The sequence below is a fragment of the Sebastes umbrosus genome, chromosome 12 (assembly GCF_015220745.1).
Source record: "Sebastes umbrosus isolate fSebUmb1 chromosome 12, fSebUmb1.pri, whole genome shotgun sequence".
Classification (NCBI taxonomy): Eukaryota; Metazoa; Chordata; class Actinopteri; order Perciformes; family Sebastidae; genus Sebastes; species Sebastes umbrosus.
Window position 1 is genome coordinate 23,703,986 of NC_051280.1, and position 20,190 is coordinate 23,724,175.

At 39.4% G+C, this 20,190-nt stretch overlaps 2 protein-coding genes across 6 annotated transcripts; both read left to right on the forward strand.

Annotated features, from left to right (window-relative positions):
• Nucleotides 1–986: 986 nt before the first annotated feature.
• On the forward strand, nt 987–11,015 carry agfg1b (ArfGAP with FG repeats 1b). Of its 5 annotated transcripts, none has more exons than XM_037786527.1 (12): nt 987–1,367; nt 4,842–4,935; nt 5,213–5,328; nt 6,071–6,209; nt 6,325–6,481; nt 6,662–6,769; nt 7,251–7,395; nt 8,000–8,079; nt 8,200–8,283; nt 8,481–8,639; nt 9,187–9,281; nt 9,487–11,015. In XM_037786527.1, exons 1-12 carry the CDS (start codon nt 1,201–1,203, stop codon nt 9,541–9,543), a joined length of 1,401 nt encoding a protein of 466 aa, XP_037642455.1. In that variant the 5' UTR covers nt 987–1,200; the 3' UTR covers nt 9,544–11,015. The 5 variants fall into 5 exon arrangements, with proteins under 5 accessions (XP_037642455.1, XP_037642456.1, XP_037642457.1 ...); XM_037786528.1 differs by having other exon boundaries at nt 1,201–1,367; nt 7,254–7,395; XM_037786529.1 differs by lacking the exon at nt 6,662–6,769 and having other exon boundaries at nt 1,201–1,367.
• Nucleotides 11,016–12,298: 1,283 nt separating this feature from the next.
• Nucleotides 12,299–15,328, forward strand: fbxo36b (F-box protein 36b). The gene is made up of 4 exons (XM_037786542.1): nt 12,299–12,400; nt 13,416–13,524; nt 14,123–14,295; nt 14,457–15,328. Exons 1-4 carry the CDS (start codon nt 12,305–12,307, stop codon nt 14,964–14,966), a joined length of 888 nt encoding a protein of 295 aa, XP_037642470.1. The 5' UTR covers nt 12,299–12,304; the 3' UTR covers nt 14,967–15,328.
• The last annotated feature ends 4,862 nt before the right edge of the window (nt 15,329–20,190 follow it).

Below are 20,190 nucleotides of genomic sequence, written 5' to 3' on the forward strand. Positions count from 1 at the left end.
AATTTTAACTTTTTACTAGTGTTCTATTGCTTGAGTATTTTTTTTTTTACTCTTATTTATTTTATGCTCTGCCTTATTCTTATTTTATGAACTTACTTACTTACTTCTGTTAGAATCTGTGCTGCTGTGCAACTGCAATTTCCCCATGGGGATAAATAAAGTGCTATCCTATCCTAGAGGCGTTACTCCAAACCGACAGGGGGCGCTTGTGCGTGTGACGCCGGTCTACGTCACACTGTTTCCTAGTAGAAGAAGCAATTTGTCAGTCGTATAATATTATGACTTTATTCCCATAATACTACGACTTATTTTCTTGCAAACTTCTGACTTTATTCTCATAATATTACGACTTTTTTTCTCGTAAACGTCTGACTTTATTCTCATAATATTACAACTTTGTTTCTTTTAAACTTCTGACTTTATTCTCATAATACGACTTTCTTTCTCGTAAACTTCTGATTTTATTCTCATAATATTACAACTTTTTCTCTCGTAAACTTATGACTTCATTCTCATAATATTACAACTTTGTTTCTTGTAAACTTCTGACTTTATTCTCATATTACAACTTTCTTTCTCGTAAACTTCTGACTTTATTCTCATAATATTACAACTTTTTTTCTCGTAAACCTAGGACTTTATTCTTCTAATAGTATGACTTTTTTCCCTCAATGTGGCCCTAATACTCCATCGTAACTGTGAGATGTTTAAATCCATATGAAGAAAAGTTTGTATTATTTTTGAAAATACTTGTAAATACAGTACAACTGTATGTTTTATATTTGTGCTTTTGACTTTTTTTTTAATTAAAATAATGTTGAAGTGTATTTGTTTATTTGTGATGTTCTTATGGGTAGTGTGTTATTAATATATTTTTTTACTGAAATATTTCAGAATAAGAGTGTTTCTATTAAATAAAAACTAGAGGCGTCACTCCAGACCGACAGGGGGCGCCTTGTGCGTGTGACGCCGGTCTACGTCACACTGTTTCCGTGTAGAAGAAGCAGTCAGTCTGAGTCGCCCCAGTCTCTCCGGTCTCTCCGGTCAGAACAGAGAGGTGTCTCCGGCCCGCCGCCGCCACCTCCTCCGCCGTTAACACGCGACAAGTCCGGCCTGAAGACACCCTAACCCTGTCCCGCCGGGTCCCCCTTCACCACAAACCCTTACTTCCTCCCCCGGTGATACCAGTTGTTTTCAGCCATGGCGACGAGTGCGAAGCGAAAGCAGGAGGAGACTCATCTGAAGATGCTCCGGGAGATGACGAGCCTGCCCGCCAATAGGAAGTGCTTCGACTGCGACCAGCGCGGCCCGACCTATGTCAACATGACGGTGGGCTCCTTCGTCTGCACCACCTGCTCCGGGATCCTGTGAGTCTCCTGTTATAGGGTGAAAACTTTATTGTGTCCACATGAAGCTGCTGTGTGGCTCTGGGAGGTTGTCCTGTCCCGGCCGGTCCGTTAGCTCGTTAGCTAAGTGAGAACAGGTACCGTCGGTTCTGGCCGTTGGGCCGTTGGGTTGGGTCAGGGGTCTCTAGGCAACCTGCTGCTCTTCAGCTCCTCTCCACTGGCTCCCTGTGGATTTATAAACATGGGAATTAATAACTGCTTTTTTGTTTACATTTTCAGTATTAGGGCCACATTGAGGGAAAAATAAAAAATCTGAGATTTCGAGAATAAAGTCATAATATTATACGTGTTATTTTCTTTTTTTCTCGTAAAGTTATGACTTTATTCTCTTAATATTACAACTTTTTTTTCTTAATATTTTGATTTTATTCTCATATTGTTATGACTTTATTCACGTAATATTACGACTTTTTTTCTCGTAAAGTTATGACTTTATTCTCTTAATATTACAACTTTTTTTTCTTAATATTTTGATTTTATTCTCATATTGTTATGACTTTATTCACGTAATATTACGACTTTTTTTCTCGTAAAGTTATGACTTTATTCTCTTAATATTACAACTTTTTTTTCTTAATATTACGACTTTATTCTCGTAAAGTTATGACTTTATTCACGTAATATTACGACTTTTTTTCTCGTAAAGTTATGACTTTATTCTCATAATATTACAACTTTTTTTTCTTAATATTACGACTTTATTCTCGTAAAGTTATGACTTTATTCACGTAATATTACGACTTTATTCTCGTAAAGTTATGACTTTATTCTCATAATGTTATGACTTTATTCACGTAATATTACGACTTTTTTTCTCGTAAAGTTATGACTTTATTCTCGTAGTGTTATGACTTTATATTCGTAATATTACAAAAAAAATTCTCCTAAAGTTATGACTTTTTTCTCATAATATTATGACTTTATTCTGTAAATCTCATCTCTTTTTTCCCTCAATGTGACCCTAATACTCTGTAGTACATTTGCTCTCTGGGCCCTCACTGCATTAGTCTTATATACTATATACTTAGACTATAAACTGTGTTACCTTCATCACAATGCTCAAATGTTTTGCGACTCCAGACAGATTTTTAATTTATTTTTTTTGCCTCAAATGGCTCTTTTGATAGTAAAGGTTGCTGACCCCTGGTCTGGGCCGTTGGGTAACGTGTCGGTAGTCAGGTGTGTTTACAGCTTTTACTTCAGTGTGATAAGAAGACACATTCAGGCAGAGTGTGAGGAGGTGGTCTCAGTGACTTATTGCCTGTGTGGTCAAGGTTAGCACGCCCAACCTAAAGGTTCATATACCAGTCAAATATTTGCACGTCACAGGGGGAACCTCTTCTGGTTGAACTTTAAGCTGGCACGTTGCAAACACACCTCTAAGATAAGCAGCAGCAGCAGCAGCAACAGCAGCAGGAGCAGGGTGGGTCCCTCACAACTTGGGAAGTAGCTGAAAGACAAAGTAAGGCAGTGGGTCGGTCCTTGGCTGCTGTCTGCTGATGAAACCACTTCCTCAGAAATTTCAGCTGTTGTGAAATCATAAGCAGGATTTAGGCAATGAACCTGTCCACTCCTATTTAGTTGCTACAGAGGCAAACTATTTATCTTGCTGTCACATCAGTGTCAAACAGTGATATCCGTCTGAGAATAACTAATAATAATTAATGTTGAATATGTATAATGAATAATGTTGTGGGGTTATTCCTTATTTCGTGGGCTATTTTGGGATTTATACATTATTATTATATACTTAAACACTTATATTACATACTTTAGTAGTAGGCTATTGGTAGTAGTATTCTGTGTGGATGGGTCTGTATCAGCTTTGCACATCTGGACACTGCTTCTTTCCCTCATTATTTTTGCAAAACTGTTAAATCTCTGTCGTAGTTGTAGTGAACAGCAATTTTCAAATCCTTGTCGCCATAAATTCTGGTTTGGATGGAGGTCCTGACTCTGAACTTGTCCACACCAGGACATTAACATTGTTGGTTTTCAGACATTTCTGTTATAGATTGCATCAGGTTTTTTCCTCTGGGATGTGTGTTGAGTGTCTGATGTGATTTTACCCTCAACCCCCACAAGCCTTCAAATGGCCTGCAGCAGCATCATCCCCAGAGCATGATGATGCTGCTGCTGCTGTCCCAAGCCTTCATGGTGGCGATGGTTGGATGTGGTTTGGTCTCATTAGACCATAAAACCCAAATCCCTTATGACAAACACTAGCCCAGGTGTCGAGAGATTTTTTTAAATTTCTCAATGGTGGTTTTGTCTTTATCAATCTGCCATAAAGACGCAACTGGTGAAGCAACAGTTGTTGACTCCCATCTTCGCAATGAAAGCTCCTGCAGAGTTGTGTCTTGGAGCACTTCCTCGCTGTTGTCCCTCTCACACAGACCTTCATATGTTGTGTTGATCATTGTTGAGAGTCTAATCCCCTTTGGCACAAACATGTGATTTTTTTCTTATATAAACAAGCAATGATTCAGTAATCTTGACACAGATTTGTTTGTTAAGGTCCTTTGTCTTCATGATTTGACACAAACCTGACCATTAGCTGTTGCACTTTCCAGCTATTTAAACTGTATTTAACCTTGTTACACATTGATTACAGTTGTGTGATTTTAATTTAACTCAATATGTGACTTCTTAAAACAGTTGGCTGTTATTAGGGTGTGATTTTTTTATATGTCACAAACTACAAATAATTATGCAATTAATTACTTCCACCAAGGCTGAAGGCCAAGGAAGCGACGTACATGAAACCTGCCTTGGCGGAGGTCTGCGCTCTCCGAGTGCACTTCTAGTTATTCTGTGGTTTCTATTTGTACTTTGTTTTGATTAATTGATGGAGATCTGTTTTAACTTTAATACTCAAGTATGTTTTCTGTTGATACATGTAAAAAAAAAAATCCTAATTACATTAACTGTGATTTAGTGTTTTAAAACAATGACACATGAAGTGTATTTGGGATTACAGCTTTTACTGACGCTATAAATATGTATAGTTATGGTGGCATCTGCTATACAGTAAGTCAGTAATAACAGTAAGCAAAATCTTGGCCATTTTTAATTAGATGTTGGTCATTTCTAATCAAATTAACAGTCAAATATCTCTGAATTAACAATTTTGATGTAGGGGAATTAATATTTACAATTACATTCCTTGAGATTTAAACCAAATCCATAAAGTGTATGGTCTTCAGAAATGTTTAACTAGCAGTAAATAATGCTTATCTCTGATATTTTGTTCAAATGTTCATACTTGCACTCAGTTCCTATGTCCCAAACATAAAGTACTCATACAAGAAAATAATCCATCGATGCATCTGTGGTTGAGGTTTGTTGTTTGCTCATCTCATGTCACATGAACAGCATTTAGTTTCATCCTGCTTCTCTTGTTCTTAAGCTAACATGTAGCTCCTCCACCCACAGGCGAGGACTGAACCCCCCACACAGAGTGAAGTCCATCTCTATGACCACATTCACACATCAGGAAATTGAGTTCCTACAGAAACACAGCAACGAGGTACCATGCACACTTTACAACAAAGAAATCAGCACCATATTTAACATTGTTGAACAGTCATTCTGTCTATGATTCAGAAGCATCTTGGTATTTTTCTGAACCCTGCATACTCAACTTTATTGGCATTCCTCTCTCTCCCCACTTTTTTCTCCCATTTCTCGTCATCCCCTCCCCCCTTCCCTTTTCGTTCTCTCACCTCTCTCCCGGCTCTGCCACCACCCCCACCCTGATCCCCTCCTTACCTCCCACCCTCCTCATTCCTCTGCCCCCCCTGTAGGTCTGTAAACACATCTGGTTGGGCCTCTATGACGACAGGACATTAGTTGTTCCAGATTTCCGAGAACCACAGAAAGTAAAAGAGTTCCTTCAGGAAAAATATGAAAAGAAAAGATGGTAACATAAACTTTTGGATTTTATTTGTTTGTTTGTTTGATATGTTTTCGGAAGAAATATCACAAATGAACATTCATGCCCATTCTTTGTTCAGTTTTTCACCCTTTGGATGCACATATCATGGTTAAATAAAGCAATATTTTATACTAGGGTACGTACAGCTTTAAATAATGTAGTTGGAAAGGTAGTAAATGCTAAAGTGAGTGCTAAAAAGTCAATGTCAGAAGTTCTGCAGGTCATTCAGTAACGCTGGCGCTTGTTACTATCAGCTGTGATGCAAAAGAGTGCTGAGAGTGAAGTGCTGCTTCTGCCAAAATAACATCGTGCAGTTATGGATTTGGTTAACCATATCTTTTAGTTTGATAGCATGCTTTTCATTGTCTATGACTTCCCATGTCTACGTGTCACTTTCCTCTTTTACTGCATTGTTGGTGGACAGAGAGCAACTTTAAAACACTGTGCTTTATGAAGGAAGGTCCCATTTGGTTTAAATATTCAGACAACAGCTGTCAGTGTGTCAGTGTGCTGACTTGACTATGACTTGCCCCAAACTGCATGTGATTATCATAAAGTGGGCATGTCTGTAAAGGGGAGACTCGTGGGTACCCAAAGAACCCATTTTCATTCACATATCTTGAGGTCAGAGGCTAAGGGACCCCTTTGAAAATGGTCAAGCTGTTTTTTCCTTTTTTTTTTTTAAATATCTCTACATTTGTGCTGGTGTTCTTTCCTGGATGCCTAGGTATGTCCCTCCAGACCAAGCAAGGGCAGTAGCAAGTGTCCAGGCCTCTGTGTCTGGCTCCTCAGCCAGCAGCACTGGTAGTACCCCAGAAGTCCAACCCCTCAAGACCCTGCAGCTCAACAGGACCCCACTGCGCCAGGTAACAGAAATGCACACCGAGGCTCTATTTGCCCATTAGCTATGCATCTACGATGTCTTTTGGAAATTGGTTGGAGAAGAGTTTTAACTCTATTATGTTTTCGGCTGCTGCCAAGTCTCCGGCTATAGGTCGTTCCCAGGCTCACAGCGCTGCTCAGGAGAAGAAGTTTGACTTGCTCTCTGACCTGGGAGGAGACATCTTTGCTGCTCCACCCACTCAAACTTCCAGCTCCACCAACTTTGCCAACTTTGCACATTTTCCAAGCCAGTCAGGTAAGATAGCTTTCCCTCAAAGGTCTCACATTTCACTCGTCTGAGTTCCTTCAATACAGATTCAGATATTTAACAGTGTGTAGCCTTTAGTTTGTCGTCATCCCATGCATTGCCCTGCCATTGTTTTTTTATTTTCCACATTCATTGTATGTGTTCATTTCTCCTTGTGTATGGCTGCAGCACCTCAGGGTAATTCAGATACCAACTTTGCCAACTTTGAGGCATTTGGAAACACTACAATTCCATCCCATCTGAGCACGTCACCCCCCTCAAAGTCCTTTTCATCAGGTACCCCCCCACCCCACCATTGTCTTTCCTCCACCCTGTCCACATACACACTCACCCTCATCTCAGCATTTTTTCTTATTCATTTCTTTCCCACTGTGTCCACTGGAAAAGCCCTTTCTGTATTCAGCAGTGCCCTATAGATGCTTAGAGCACATGCTGGTCATCACTACTGTTGAAAACGTGATGGAAGCAAATTTCTCTTCTTGAATAAGATTTTAAAGGCTGCTAAGTTGTTAGCGTTGTTGGGCACACACCAGTACCTCCTTTCAATTTGAATTAATTTGACAAAGACATCTCAGAAGCGCTGTGAAGGGAGACACCCAGTGGACATTTAGCCCTAAACCTGTTACAAAATACCACGCTTCTCCCTGAATCATTTAGTTAATTCTTTCTCTTTACTTTTTGAGTGTGTGTGTGTGTTTGTATGCATGTAGCACTTGATCTTTGAGTATCTTTTTTTCCCTCCAAAATTTGTCGAAAGGAGGAGGTGTGCCAATCCCAACCATGTCTAGTGCCATCCCCACCCAGTCCCAGACAGGGAGCCACAGACAGGACCGCTATGCTGCTTTGGCTGAGTTGGACAGCGAGCTCAGCTCCTCTGTTACCTCAGGCAGCAGTGTGCCAGGGTGAGAGACTGGCAGACACACACACACACACACACACACACACACACACACACACACACACACACACACACACGGTAATGTTGAAATAGAACCAGAATCTGTTAATTTCCTACACAGGGTGCCTCTGCACACCTGGCAAGCCTGAAAAAAATACTGTATGAAACATGAATTTGATTCTAGCGGTTAATTAATGCCTATCAGGCATAATGCACATAGATGTGAGAAGTGGACGTAGTCATCATCATGTCACCCATTGGTTTGTGGACTGCCGTTTTGAAGCCTGGAGTTCGGCATTTTGGCTGTCACCATCTTGGTTATTTGCAAGTGACACGAGAGGGTGGAGCTAAGTTCAACCGAACGCTGAATAAGACATTTTTAGGCGAACAAAAAGGTTATAATAAACTGTCATGAACTGAAAAACACACTATGAAAGGGTTAAAGTTGTAAGATGAAAACACGGACAACTCCCAGACCGGACAACGCCGTGGTAGCGTTCTGTCAATCACAAGGTAGCCACTTCTCAGACCCCGGAGTTGTCCACTGATACTGCATGTGTTAAACGGATGTAAATTAAACATTTAATGTGGGCATTTTTTCTCTACAGGAACTTATATGGACCTGTGCTTGGTTCATCGCCAGCCCAGAATCCACCTGTGTTACCCAGCATGCAGCCTGGCTTTGGAGGTGGTTATAGTGATTTCTCCTACAGCGATGCATACAGAATGAAAGTACGTTTTCAGAGCTGTACATTTTCACACGTTGCTTGAAGGCTAATTTTGCCACTTCCTCCTGCTTTTCATCTAGCCACAAACCCCTTTGTTGCTGCAGTCGTTGGCCCGGAGATGGCTACCAACCCTTTCCAGACCAATGGCAGAGCTCCAGCTGCAGGTGCGTGCCCATTTAACGTTTAGTGGATTTAATATGATTTTTTTAACTAGATATTTGTGTCACTTCAATGTAACCCAGTTACATCGCCAAGTAGCTTTGTGATTTGCCAAAGTATCTAGAATTTACTCCTCCTTTTGTGTGTGTGTGTGTGTTGTGCGTGTGCATTCGTGTACACACATGCTGCGTGTGTCTCGTAGCCTCGTTTGGCACTGGCTCTATGAGCATGCCCGCCGGCTTTGGGAACGCGTCTTCCTACTGCCTCCCGACCAGTTTCAGCGGAAACTTCCAGCAGCAATTCCCTGGCCAGGCTCCCATCCCTTACTCTCAACCTGGGGCCTACCATCCTCAGTCTAATGGTTAGTGGCCTCCCATATCACTCTGTCCTCTTACCCTGGGCCACCTGTGCAGTACCTGGCAGTGATTTAGGTCACGTGCAGCATTTATTTGATGTTATCTTTATCTACATGATGACCATCTAGATTGGGAATTATGTTTAAGTCTTGCTGCAGCAAATTAAAAGTGTGACTGCTCAGTGGCAGCTACTGCACAGTGATAAAAGGTTGCATTTGGGGTTTCAAAGCTTTGGGGTTCTGCTCTGTGCAAAGCTCTGGACCAGAACCACAAAGAACAAATGTGACATAAGGCTCTACCTGAATGCAACCTGACACGCTGGGCTTGGCTCTCTTGTTGATTTTTTTTTTTTTTCTCCTTTTACAGTTTTAGTCCCTTAGAGCTTTTAAAAATTAACTCTCATAATTTAGACTGTTTATCTTTGACTCTTTACAGCCTGCTCTTTATGGCCTGTTGATGTAAAAGTTGCAATGAAATCTTATTATTTGACACATTGCTTAACTGCTGGAGAGAGCAGACTGTTGTAAATCCCTTCCCCTGTATAACCCCTAGGCCCTGCATTCCCAGTCTACGGTCAGAACAAGCCTTCCATGACGCCCTTTGGGCAGCCCATGGCCGGCCCTGGCATGTCCAATAACCCGTTCATGGTGAGCATGCATTGCCTTTTGTTTTCCCAAGTTTTTGGGGTTAAAGAAGGAAATAAAGGATGTACTGTGGGGGGCTTTATCAGTTTAAGAAAACACTTGCTCTGATTGATTTCACTAAAACTACATTGTCATTTATTTTCAAGGGATCATTGTCTCATAATGTTTTCTGTTGGTGTCTTAAATCTGACACCCTCTTTTATTTCAGGCGGGAGCCCCAGCCGGGTCCTTCCCTTCGGGGGGTTCAACCAACCCTTTCCTGTAGCACAACTCCCAGTCCTTGCCACCAGAGGGCAGCATGCAGCACATATTCAACGCATCCGTTCCGTCATGCAATTAGTGGCAGTACATTTTTTTTTAAAAAGACTTACGTTTTTTTTTGTTTTTCATGAAAAAAGTTTACAACACTATGAAGGAGTACAAAGGACTACATTGAAGACTAAGGGACTGTTATAGGGGGAATGTACTGTTTGGGCTATATACAATACTATATGCTTTTTATTTTTTGTTTATGACTGTAAGCTCTGTGCATATCATCATTTGTAATCACAATTAAGTACATGTTATGTATAACAAGGATTGAGTTAACAAGGGTGAGTATACACATACCTTGTGGAAAAAAAAACCCACTACAAACTATCTACGTAGGTAAAGGTGTAGACTTTAAGATTATTAACAGGGTTCCATCCAAATCCATGATCTCTGGTTTTTAAAGCAACTGTGATGATGCAGGTATTTCAGTTTTAAAAGGGATTTTTAATTTTTTTTATTTTAGCATAATTGCGACTATACTGGCACTAAGGTGCAAAATGTCCTTTATAACTTACAAGTTGCCTATAACCCAAAGCAACCAAACCCACGTCTTTTTTAAATTAGAATAACAGTAAGCAGGTGGATGGGATACAGCACTGTTCCTGGACTATTAGTCATCCTTTTATTAATATTGCCAATATCTGAGGAAATAAAGGGTCGGGGCTTTTTTTCGTTCAAAACCAAGGGCAGCTTGTTGAATATGAGGTCAACATAGACTTGAGATGTTTTAGCCCACTAGGTAAAGGGACAGGCTTGTCTGCTAGTGCACAAATGAAGGAAAGAAGTGCAGGCTTTAAGATGAGTATGTCCTGTTACCCTGTCTTAATCTATAAATATTGGTAAAATGGTTAAATGTACTCTAAGTAACCTCTCTCCTGCTTTCAGATATTCGCTATATTTTATGAATACGGTAAAGGCAAATAGAAAGACTGTTAAGAAAGCTTCAGGGTTGTGGGGGTGACCCAAATTGGGTTGCGTCAAAACAAGTCAAGTGGTTATTCACATGGCTGCGGGTGATTTTTCCTCTTGACAGGGAATGACAGGTTTACCAGACCCTGCCGAGACGAAAACATTTTTAAACAAAAATATTTATGAACTGTTATGTTGTATTCACTACACTCCCTTGACATCTGCCTTCTTCTTTGCCTTCTGCTTTTAAAAGCCTTTGGAGTGAAGAACAGGATGAGGAGAAACACGGATCTCCCTTTTAGTTTGCTTTGAATTAAGGCAAGGGAAAAGAGCAGATTAATTAAGGGATTATTACATTACAGGATCAGCCTGAGACTGAACTAGTCTCTCAATTGTGCCACCGATGACTAACAATGAATTTGACTATGTGTTTTCTTGTCTTTTCAAGAATAGGTAAGTAAAATGTGTACATATATAAATATATGTATAAATAAATTAAAAGATTTTTAACTACAATTTTTACTTTGTGTAACTATCTTTTGATTATTCCATCAGAGAGGTGACTAAATGCACTCAGTAGGGACACACGGCTAATACTAATTGAGACTAATACGTTATAATGGTAATTTTTGTTGTTGTTTGTCAATGAGAGTCAGCTGAATATTAGAAACATCTCTCAGTAAAACATTATACCACAAACTAAGCCTCCAAAATGATTATAAGGTTGAATAAACACCAAAACTAAGCTCTCTCTAATCCTCATGATGGTAGAATTTGTTGCAGGGCTGTTGTATTAGACATTTTAGGAAATTGCTGTTAATAAGCAACTGAGTGTATAGATTCAACATTCAAGATTCAAGCCCTTTATTGTCATTGTGTAGTACAACGAAATTAGATTGTGACAATCCCATAGGTAATAATGAAAAGATAATACAATAAAAAATATAAAAATACAATATGTATATTGATGAGATGACAGTTTTGCCAGATTATTGCACAAAGTGTCCCACCAGATAATTATATAATTATTGCACAGCATCATATAATTATTGCACAGAATGATCAGCATATGTTATTGCACATATCCGTAACAGTAGATTTACAGTATTTACATTGCACAAAAGTGACAAAAGTATACCATTATATATGTGTATTGTAGGGGTATATATATATATATCCATTATAATATCAAGAAACCATGCTCTGTTCACCATGGTGTTACATACAGTTGTTGTTGTATTACACTTTTAGCAAATTGCCGTTAATAAGGAACGGAGTGTATACCAGTATATGTGCATTGTAGGGGTATATATATATATGAATATATATATATATATATATTCATATATATATATGAATATATATATGAATATATATAAACAGTATATATATATATGAATATATATATATATGTGAATATATATATATATATATGTGAATATATATATATATATATAAATATATATATATATATATTTATATATATATATATATGAATATATATATATATATATGAATATATATAAACAGTATATATATATATGAATATATATATATATGTGAATATATATATATATATATGAATATATATATATATATATGAACAGGGCATGGTTTCTTGATATATATATTATATTTTATATATATATCCATTATAATATTAAGAAACCATGCCCTGTTCACCATTGTGTTACATACAGTACTCTTTATGTAATTTTTATTTATAGCTAATTTGTCTTCAGTTATAAAAGACCTTCTTCAACTGGAGAAAGAGCCGTTGCTATGACAACACATAAACTTTAAACATGGCGTGTCTGTTAACAGAGCCGTTGTTTGAGACGTCTGGAGGCGCTCCTTCACCTAACAAGAACTTTTATCATATTGCTGTCACCAAGTCAGATGTGAGTATTGATATTTTTGAGCTGTCATTATACTCTGGGTTAAAAACTACAATGTTTTTGCTGTCAGGGTGCGGTTTAGTAAATTAGTCATAATTACTCGTCGTTGCTAGCGTGAATCACCTAACGTGACATTAACTAACTGTCATTAACTAGACATGTTAAGACCTGTTCTTACTCAACAAACAACCCCTTACATGCTGTAATGTTCAAAAAACACTTTATTTTCCTCATACTGTCGGCCTGAAAAGCTAGCTTTCCTGACAAACTTAGATTTTTGACTATAGGTCTTTAACATATGATAAAGTATATTGTATCTTGTGTTATGACTACTTTTACTCAAGTAATGGATCTGTATACTTCTTCCACCACTGCTAAAGTCTTAAAACTAATAAAAAACAAATCCCTGATGAATTTCTCACAGTGTTAATAACCTGTAAATATAATGTACTCAAATGCAGGTGTATGTTAAAGGTCCCATATCATGCTCATTTTCAGGTTCATACTTGTATTTTGTGTTTCTACTAGAACATGTTTACATGCTGTAATGTTCAAAAACCCTTTATTTTCCTCATGCTGTCTGCCTGTATATGCCTGTATTTACCCTCTGTTTGAAAAGCTCCGTTTTAGCGCATTTCAATGGAATTGCAAAAGAATTGCGTTGCTAGGCAACAGTTTAGGTCCAAGCTTTCCCTGTTATGACAAGTCAAAATATCTACAGTGAAAAAACAGAAATCCTAACGGCTTGTTTCAAACGCACAATTTCTGAATACGGGCTGTGTGTGTTTCTCCGTATATTGAGCGTTTTGATAGTTTATCAGTATTTATAAAGCACATAAACCTGCTTTATAATGTAAAAGACCTGTAAATCTCCGTTTTTACAATATGGGACCTTTAAACATTTTTTTATATTAGATTTTTGGGCTAAACAAAAAAATGCATTCAAGAAGAAAGCTGTGTGTTTTCATAGCTTGTTAAAATATCTAACACCAGTGATACTTTAATTGGTAATTTCCAGGTGATATGGAGATGGTGGAAGATATCTCCGAGATATGTGGACAGGTACTCCAGGCCTGGGGAGCTGAAGGAGTCTCACCAGGACTTCTTGGATGACACTTGGGTGCAGAGTAAGGACTTCATATTTGGCTTTTGACACTTGCAGTAAACAGCCAGCTGATGACACTCTTACCCTTTATCCTCCAAAAATGGCTGACTGATGATGTCACATTCCCCATAGTGCATGCTGACTCACTGTCACACTGTAATCATGGCTTACTGGAACACTTAAATAGAACAGATATTTAAAGGCCCCATATTGTAAAAAGTGAGATTTCCATGTCTTTTATATTATTAAGCAGGTTTATGTGCTTTATAAATACTGATAAACTATCAAAACACTCAATATACAGAGAAAAAAGAACAGCCCCGTATTCAGAAATGTGCGTTTGAAACAAGCCGTTAGGATTTCTGTTTTTTCACTGTAGATGTTTTGACTTGTCATAACAGGGAAAGCTTTAATAAGCTTAGGCTTTGATAAGCAGAAGCAGAGGATTACATATAGCATCATTCTTACCATGCTCTGTCTACAGTAGACCTGTACAGAAATGCATTACACAGTGCTTTAGTTATTTATCACTTTATAGTCAGATTGTGTCTTGTGAATATTGTATGTGAACAAATTGAATGTTTGAATATGGATGACAGGTAAAATATTCCTCTCCCCAGGTGAGGTCAGTATGGTTTTCGGTCGTCGAATCTTGCAGTACACCAAGGCTTTGTGCCAAGGCCATTATGATTATCTGGAGCGCCTGTCTGACTCCTTATTTCTGCGGATAATAAATTATCTAGAACTAGAGGATGTGGGTCAGCTTGGACGAACGTCACGCAGGTTCAAGAAGGTGAGTTCCAGAGACACACAAAGAGAGATAAAGCGAAAAAAAACCAAACTATATCATGAGATAATAAACATTAACTCTGTTATTTAAGATTTCGTCATTGCACATTTTGTCTTCTGCCCTGTAATAATATTCTTTATACTTATTACTTCACTGCTCCTCAGCTATGTGGGTCAGAGGAGTTTTGGGAGCAGGCAGTGGAGCGGCGCTGCAACACAGTGTCGGCCGAGGTGGCAGCTCTGGCGCTTGAGGTGGGCTGGCGAAGCATCTTCTTCACCAGCAAGCTACAGCTGCAGAAGTTAATCAGCCGCAGGAGGCTGAAGACTGAGGAGCATCAAGAAGGACAAGTCTCTGACCCAGATATAAAGGCAGAGGAACCTCCTGATGAAAGCTCAGAGACCGACCAGAAATCCAGTTCTGAGGAGGAATCTCACCGTAGCATTAGCCCAGATCTAAGCCTTGGCACTGATCCTGGTACCCGCTCTGACAGCTGTGATGTTGACCCTGACCCAAACTCAGACCCAGAGGCTGGCTCTGATTCCAGTGTGCCTGTACCTTGCCAACTGTTTGAGGACATAAAGAGCTGTGTGGTGGAAACGCCGGTGCAGAATGGTGCACTGAGCTATAGTAGAGGAGACTGCCATGATGCAGAGCCAGACAAAACAATTAGTTAATCCTTTTGCCAAATATTGGGGACGTTCAGGCTTACTGTTGGATTGATCTGCCATTTATACACATTCCGCATCCTAAAAGGAGTTGTGTATTGATTATTTGAAGAATTTTATCTTTTATTTGTCAAATGTGGATATTTTTTTTTACATTTGTTTGATATTGTTATTGAGTTGCCAATCCTCTACATCATTTTTGGGGACATTTTTGTTAGTATGTTCAGTGTGCCATGACTTTTTAGACTTAGCATACATTAATAACACAAACAAAATAATACAACAGGAGAATATTAATTGTTCATTGTAATATACACGTTGTTATATACATTATTGTATGTTGTAGATTTAATATTATATTTAATATGCAATTCTGCTGTCTGTGGCGTATCATTCATGAACTAATTCTTAGTAAGACCTCAGTGACTACTTGCTTCTTTACGTTAAGACTCAACTTTACTTGAGGGGACACAAACATGGTAAGTAATGGTATTCATGTAGTAATGCATGCTTAGTAACAAATCAGTATGATACTTCACTTTAATTGGGTGGATAAATACTGTGTCATTGGTATCTAGTCTTCTCAAATAACATGATCTTGATTCAAATTCCTAATTTGTTCCTCATTCCTTAGCAACTACTCAGGATTTTGTGTTTGTTATTATTAAGTTTGACCCTTTTACTCATACATTTTTCCATTTTGTTAACCAGGTCAGGAGCTGCTCCTGTGACGTGATATCAGCTGATTCAGGAGATGTTGTCCTTCGTTCTTCCATCAGCCAGCGCCAACAACACTGCAGAAGGGAGGTTCCTATCATTTTTACCAGGTACCCAGGCTCCTTCCAGTTACATCATGATCTGGATTCCGAGAGGACACCGATAATGTCTGTGAGTTTGATGGGTTTAAGAGTGCAGTGCACACAGAACAAAAACAGTCCCCTAGGGGGCACAAGCTGCTAGTGCTAATGGTCCATCCTGCACTCAGTCTTTCCCTCTGCAGTCTTGATTTGTGTTATGTTGGTATGCTCTATAAGTGGCTGCAAATATGTTAAGTGGAAGTGTTTTTTCTGTCCGTGATGATTTCAATTTTTATTAGATTGAGAACATAATCAAAGTGACGTGTATTGTAGCGTATATTATGGTGGAAAAACATTGATTTAAGACCTAAACGAAACCGACAGTTTTCCTAGAAATATCTCTGAAGTATCTGGGACTTGTAACTGAAACTTGGATTGTTTTAGGCAGAACACTGTGAGCTTGAGACAGTTTGATCAGGGATTAGCCAGACAAGAGTAGCAGCCACCTGTGCTACTGGCCTTTACTGTATCTCCTTAAAGGGACATTTCACCACTAATTCAGATCGTATGTTGTCTGTGCTGGTGATTCTTGGAAGTCTTTCAGCTCTGCCTCGAGTCCAGAGAGCATATCTGTAATGTTTAGGAGTTCCTCAAAGTGCTTCTACTACCTCTGAAAAAATATCCCCAACTAGGAGGAGCCTTTTTTTTTAAAAGCAGGGTCCTGCCAGGAGGATGAATAATTACAGTAGGCCACCTAGAAGTCATCTGTCATTGCCTCTTGTCATAGCAAAGCTTTCAAATGTGCAACTATTTCAGTCGCCGATTTCTCTTGCCTGTAGTACCTCCTTACTAAGCCTGGAGAGACTTTGCACAATTGAACAAGATCCCACCTGACTCCAAATCCATAAACCTTTGCTTGATTTTTGGGGCATGGTGGTTGAAGTCATTACGGACAAGGCCTTCTAAATCAGGTATCCCTCACTACATGTTTGGGTCCTGGGAGCCTCACCTGCTATCTGGTCCAACTCACTGCCAGGTTTTAATCTGGCTCATTTCCCTGAGGGTCCAGAGCATTAGACCTCAGATCTGATAAAAGATCTACAAAGTCAATAACTGACCTTTGACTCACTCACCATCCAGTGTCAGATCAGGGATGCCAATCGTTCCATTCACACCCATCTAGCTGTTCCAGTCCTTCGCAGAAAGAGGGTTGAAGTCTTCCAGTTTCACTGTGGAGTCACCAGGTCGAGCCATCCTCAACATCTGACCTGCTTTGCTCTAATAGGCAAACAACAGTCTCCCTCTCTATGAGAAGCAGTCATATCGTGTAGAACTTTTCATCTGCTAAGTAACCCCACACCTTGCTCCTGCCTCTTCCCCTGTACAACTCCGGAGAGGCCACCCCCAAAATCAAATTCTGCTGAAGCCCCTAGGCTTGGGCCAAACCTGGAGCTTTGCTTCCATCTCTACCCTTCACCTTACAACAAGGTAGAGGTCCCACAGTGCGTTTTTGGCCTGTCTCTGGCTCAGTTTTGAGAGTTATTAACTTGGTCACAAGGCTATTCGCTCCACTGTCAGACAATATTTATGCAGCATAATCATTTATATTTTTAAATGGCTTCAGTTATATTATCATATCTGTAGGTGTGGTGCTGCTTTTCATGCAGTTGTCTTTACATTTGTGGTTATTTTGTTTCCTCCTTAACCTTGTTTAAAGGAACAGTGTGTAGCATTTCGATGTGGTAACGTGAGCCGTAGAGTGCAAAACCATGGTACCGCCAGCCGCCGTCTGACTTCCGTTGCCCCTAAAGTAGTGTTATAATGGTAAGGATGGCCTCTGAGCGAGGCGAACGGTGTTACCACGGTTTTGCACTCGGCGACTCGCGTTACTGCAGTCTTGGAAAGGGGAGGGGGGGTGAGCCGAGGGGTACTCAGCTGGTTGCAATCTGCAACCATACCACTAGATGTCGTCAAATCTAACACACTGTCCCTTTAAAGTGACATGACCACATGCGTCTCTTGATGCTGAGAGAGAACAGAAACCTTGAGACACATTGCAGTTGTGCAGGTAACACACCAGGCTGTAATTGTGTTGGTTCTATGCACCCGATTAGTAAACACGCCTAGAAAACGCACTCTTTCTTCTATTTAATTCTCACTGCTCTGCTGGGAGTACTTTCCGCCCACTGCCTCTTTTAGTGGAAAGCTTGAGAGAAGTCATAATAGGATGGAGCCAGACCACGTAAAGACCACGTAGTGAACCATGTGGGAGATGGGATGAGTATGCTCTGCACATCTTAACCTTTGCTCCCTCCTCAGGCCAGGCTAATCCTCCCAAGGTTGAAGGAGCAGGCTGCTCAAAGAGCAAACATTTAAAACAGAACAGAGAACAAGAATCCTAGAAATTCCTCGTATGTATGTACCTCAACTCTCTTAATCTCCCTTGTCACCACTGTATCACTTATTCTCATAGACAACAGCTTGTTTAAGGCTGGTGCCAAACTAATTTCCTGAAGGAATTCCAATGTCCAATGACAGTGACACGGCTCAGGAGGGATCCCAACAAGTGACGTGTAGGAGCTCTCATCTTACCACTCTCTGCTTTCCCTGACCTGGTAAAAGATGGAACCTCTGACCTCTTTTCATCCAATCAGGAGGCTTAAGTGCTTTACTGACCCTCCCTATACAACATGACATTTGACATATTTGATATTTATGGGAGTTCTCTTTAACTGGCAAAGCGCTTCTTTCTCTATACAATTTTGAACCTTGAATGATAGTTTGGTGAAAAATAAGATGAAGTTGAATTACAATCTATTCTGTCCTTCCTCAATGTAACGGGTCACTATTTTTTTCCCCCCCTTTTGGGACAAATCCAACCGAAACCAACACTTCACTGAGGAAATTGTGATAATTGATTGCTGTGATTTTTTTTATTTCCAAAAACATTTAACCACTTCCACACTGGCTGCTCTGTGTGGGTGTCTTCCTGGCCTTTAAGTCACAAAAGGTCTGGAGCTCTCTGACAGCAAGCAAAGCCCTTCATCTTGTGCAGGGCGCTGACCGCTTGAGACCATTTGAGAAAGGATTAGCTAATATTATCCGAGGTTTATCGTACTGAATTAGCCTACATCACCATAGCTGTAGCGTGGGGTTACTGCCAACAGTAACAAAGGAAGAAAAGTGCCAATTCGTCATTATTATTGTACATGTGTTAAATTAAGACCACATGTCTGGTTTGAGTAAAGTGCTGCAACAGTGAAATGCAAATGTTAACTTAATACAGGACATACACAGTACACTACAGTATATTTATATATTTATGCTGTCTAGTACCAGAATTGTAATAAAATAAGACTACAGATTGATCAGAAAGAATACCTGTTTGCTTGAAATCTTTTGGCTTTCCTCTCCTGTATGTGTAGTATCACTGTTAGGTATCAGGTGTAGTTCCTCGGTTTAACCTCAGTTCGGTCACATGATTGAGGTCAGACTCCTCAGGCTTTTTATAGACCAACTCGTAGAAAGAAGCTCTGGTGTTACATTGATCTGATCCTCTGAGTCTCTGTGTTGACTCCTGATTTTAACAACCAATGCTACACTGTTAGCTGGCGTTTGAAAGACGTTTACTGTAGGGATAAGGGAAATTATGGACTTTTTATGGGTATGCTAAATTCAGTTTGGTTTCCAATTTTGTGTTGTTCGGTGGCTGAAAGAAGCAGAATTTTTGTACTTGGTGGTGGAGAAGCCAACTATTGTCGTTTTGTACTCTCTAAGCACAATTATCTGATCACTTGTGGTTGTGATTTCACCTACTGCACCCATACACTTCACGAATTATACACTTTCAACACAAACTTTTACACTAAATATAAGCTATAAAACAACATAAAAGAAAAAAAAGCTATATCACCTGCCCCTTCTAAAAAAATAAATAAAATAAATGGTCTACCACATATGGTTTGCCAAAAATTTTAACAACCCTTACAACACACACACACAACCGATGACAAAAAAACTCAACACGGATGTTATCAAGCTCATATTGTTCAATCATTTGATCTGTAAACATTTTCTTAAATTGAATAATAGTTGCACAACATCTAAAATTATCCCACAGTTTGACTCCACACACCGAAGTACACATCTGCCATAATGTAGTGCGTGCACACTGAGTTTTAAAATCAACAAATGTCTGCACTCTAGCTCTCATGGAGCAAATAATCTTTTTGAAAAATACGCCAAGACATAAATTACTTTTCAATATCACAAACATACAGCAGAGATCTCCAAATGCAAAATATAAGTTTAGATAGCTCTAATCCACATGTCTATTACACGACGACTCATTGTAAAATTGCTCAGTATTAGATTACATTATAAATATATGGCCTGACTAATTACAAAATTTTGCAAATTCCTAAGAAAATGTTCTC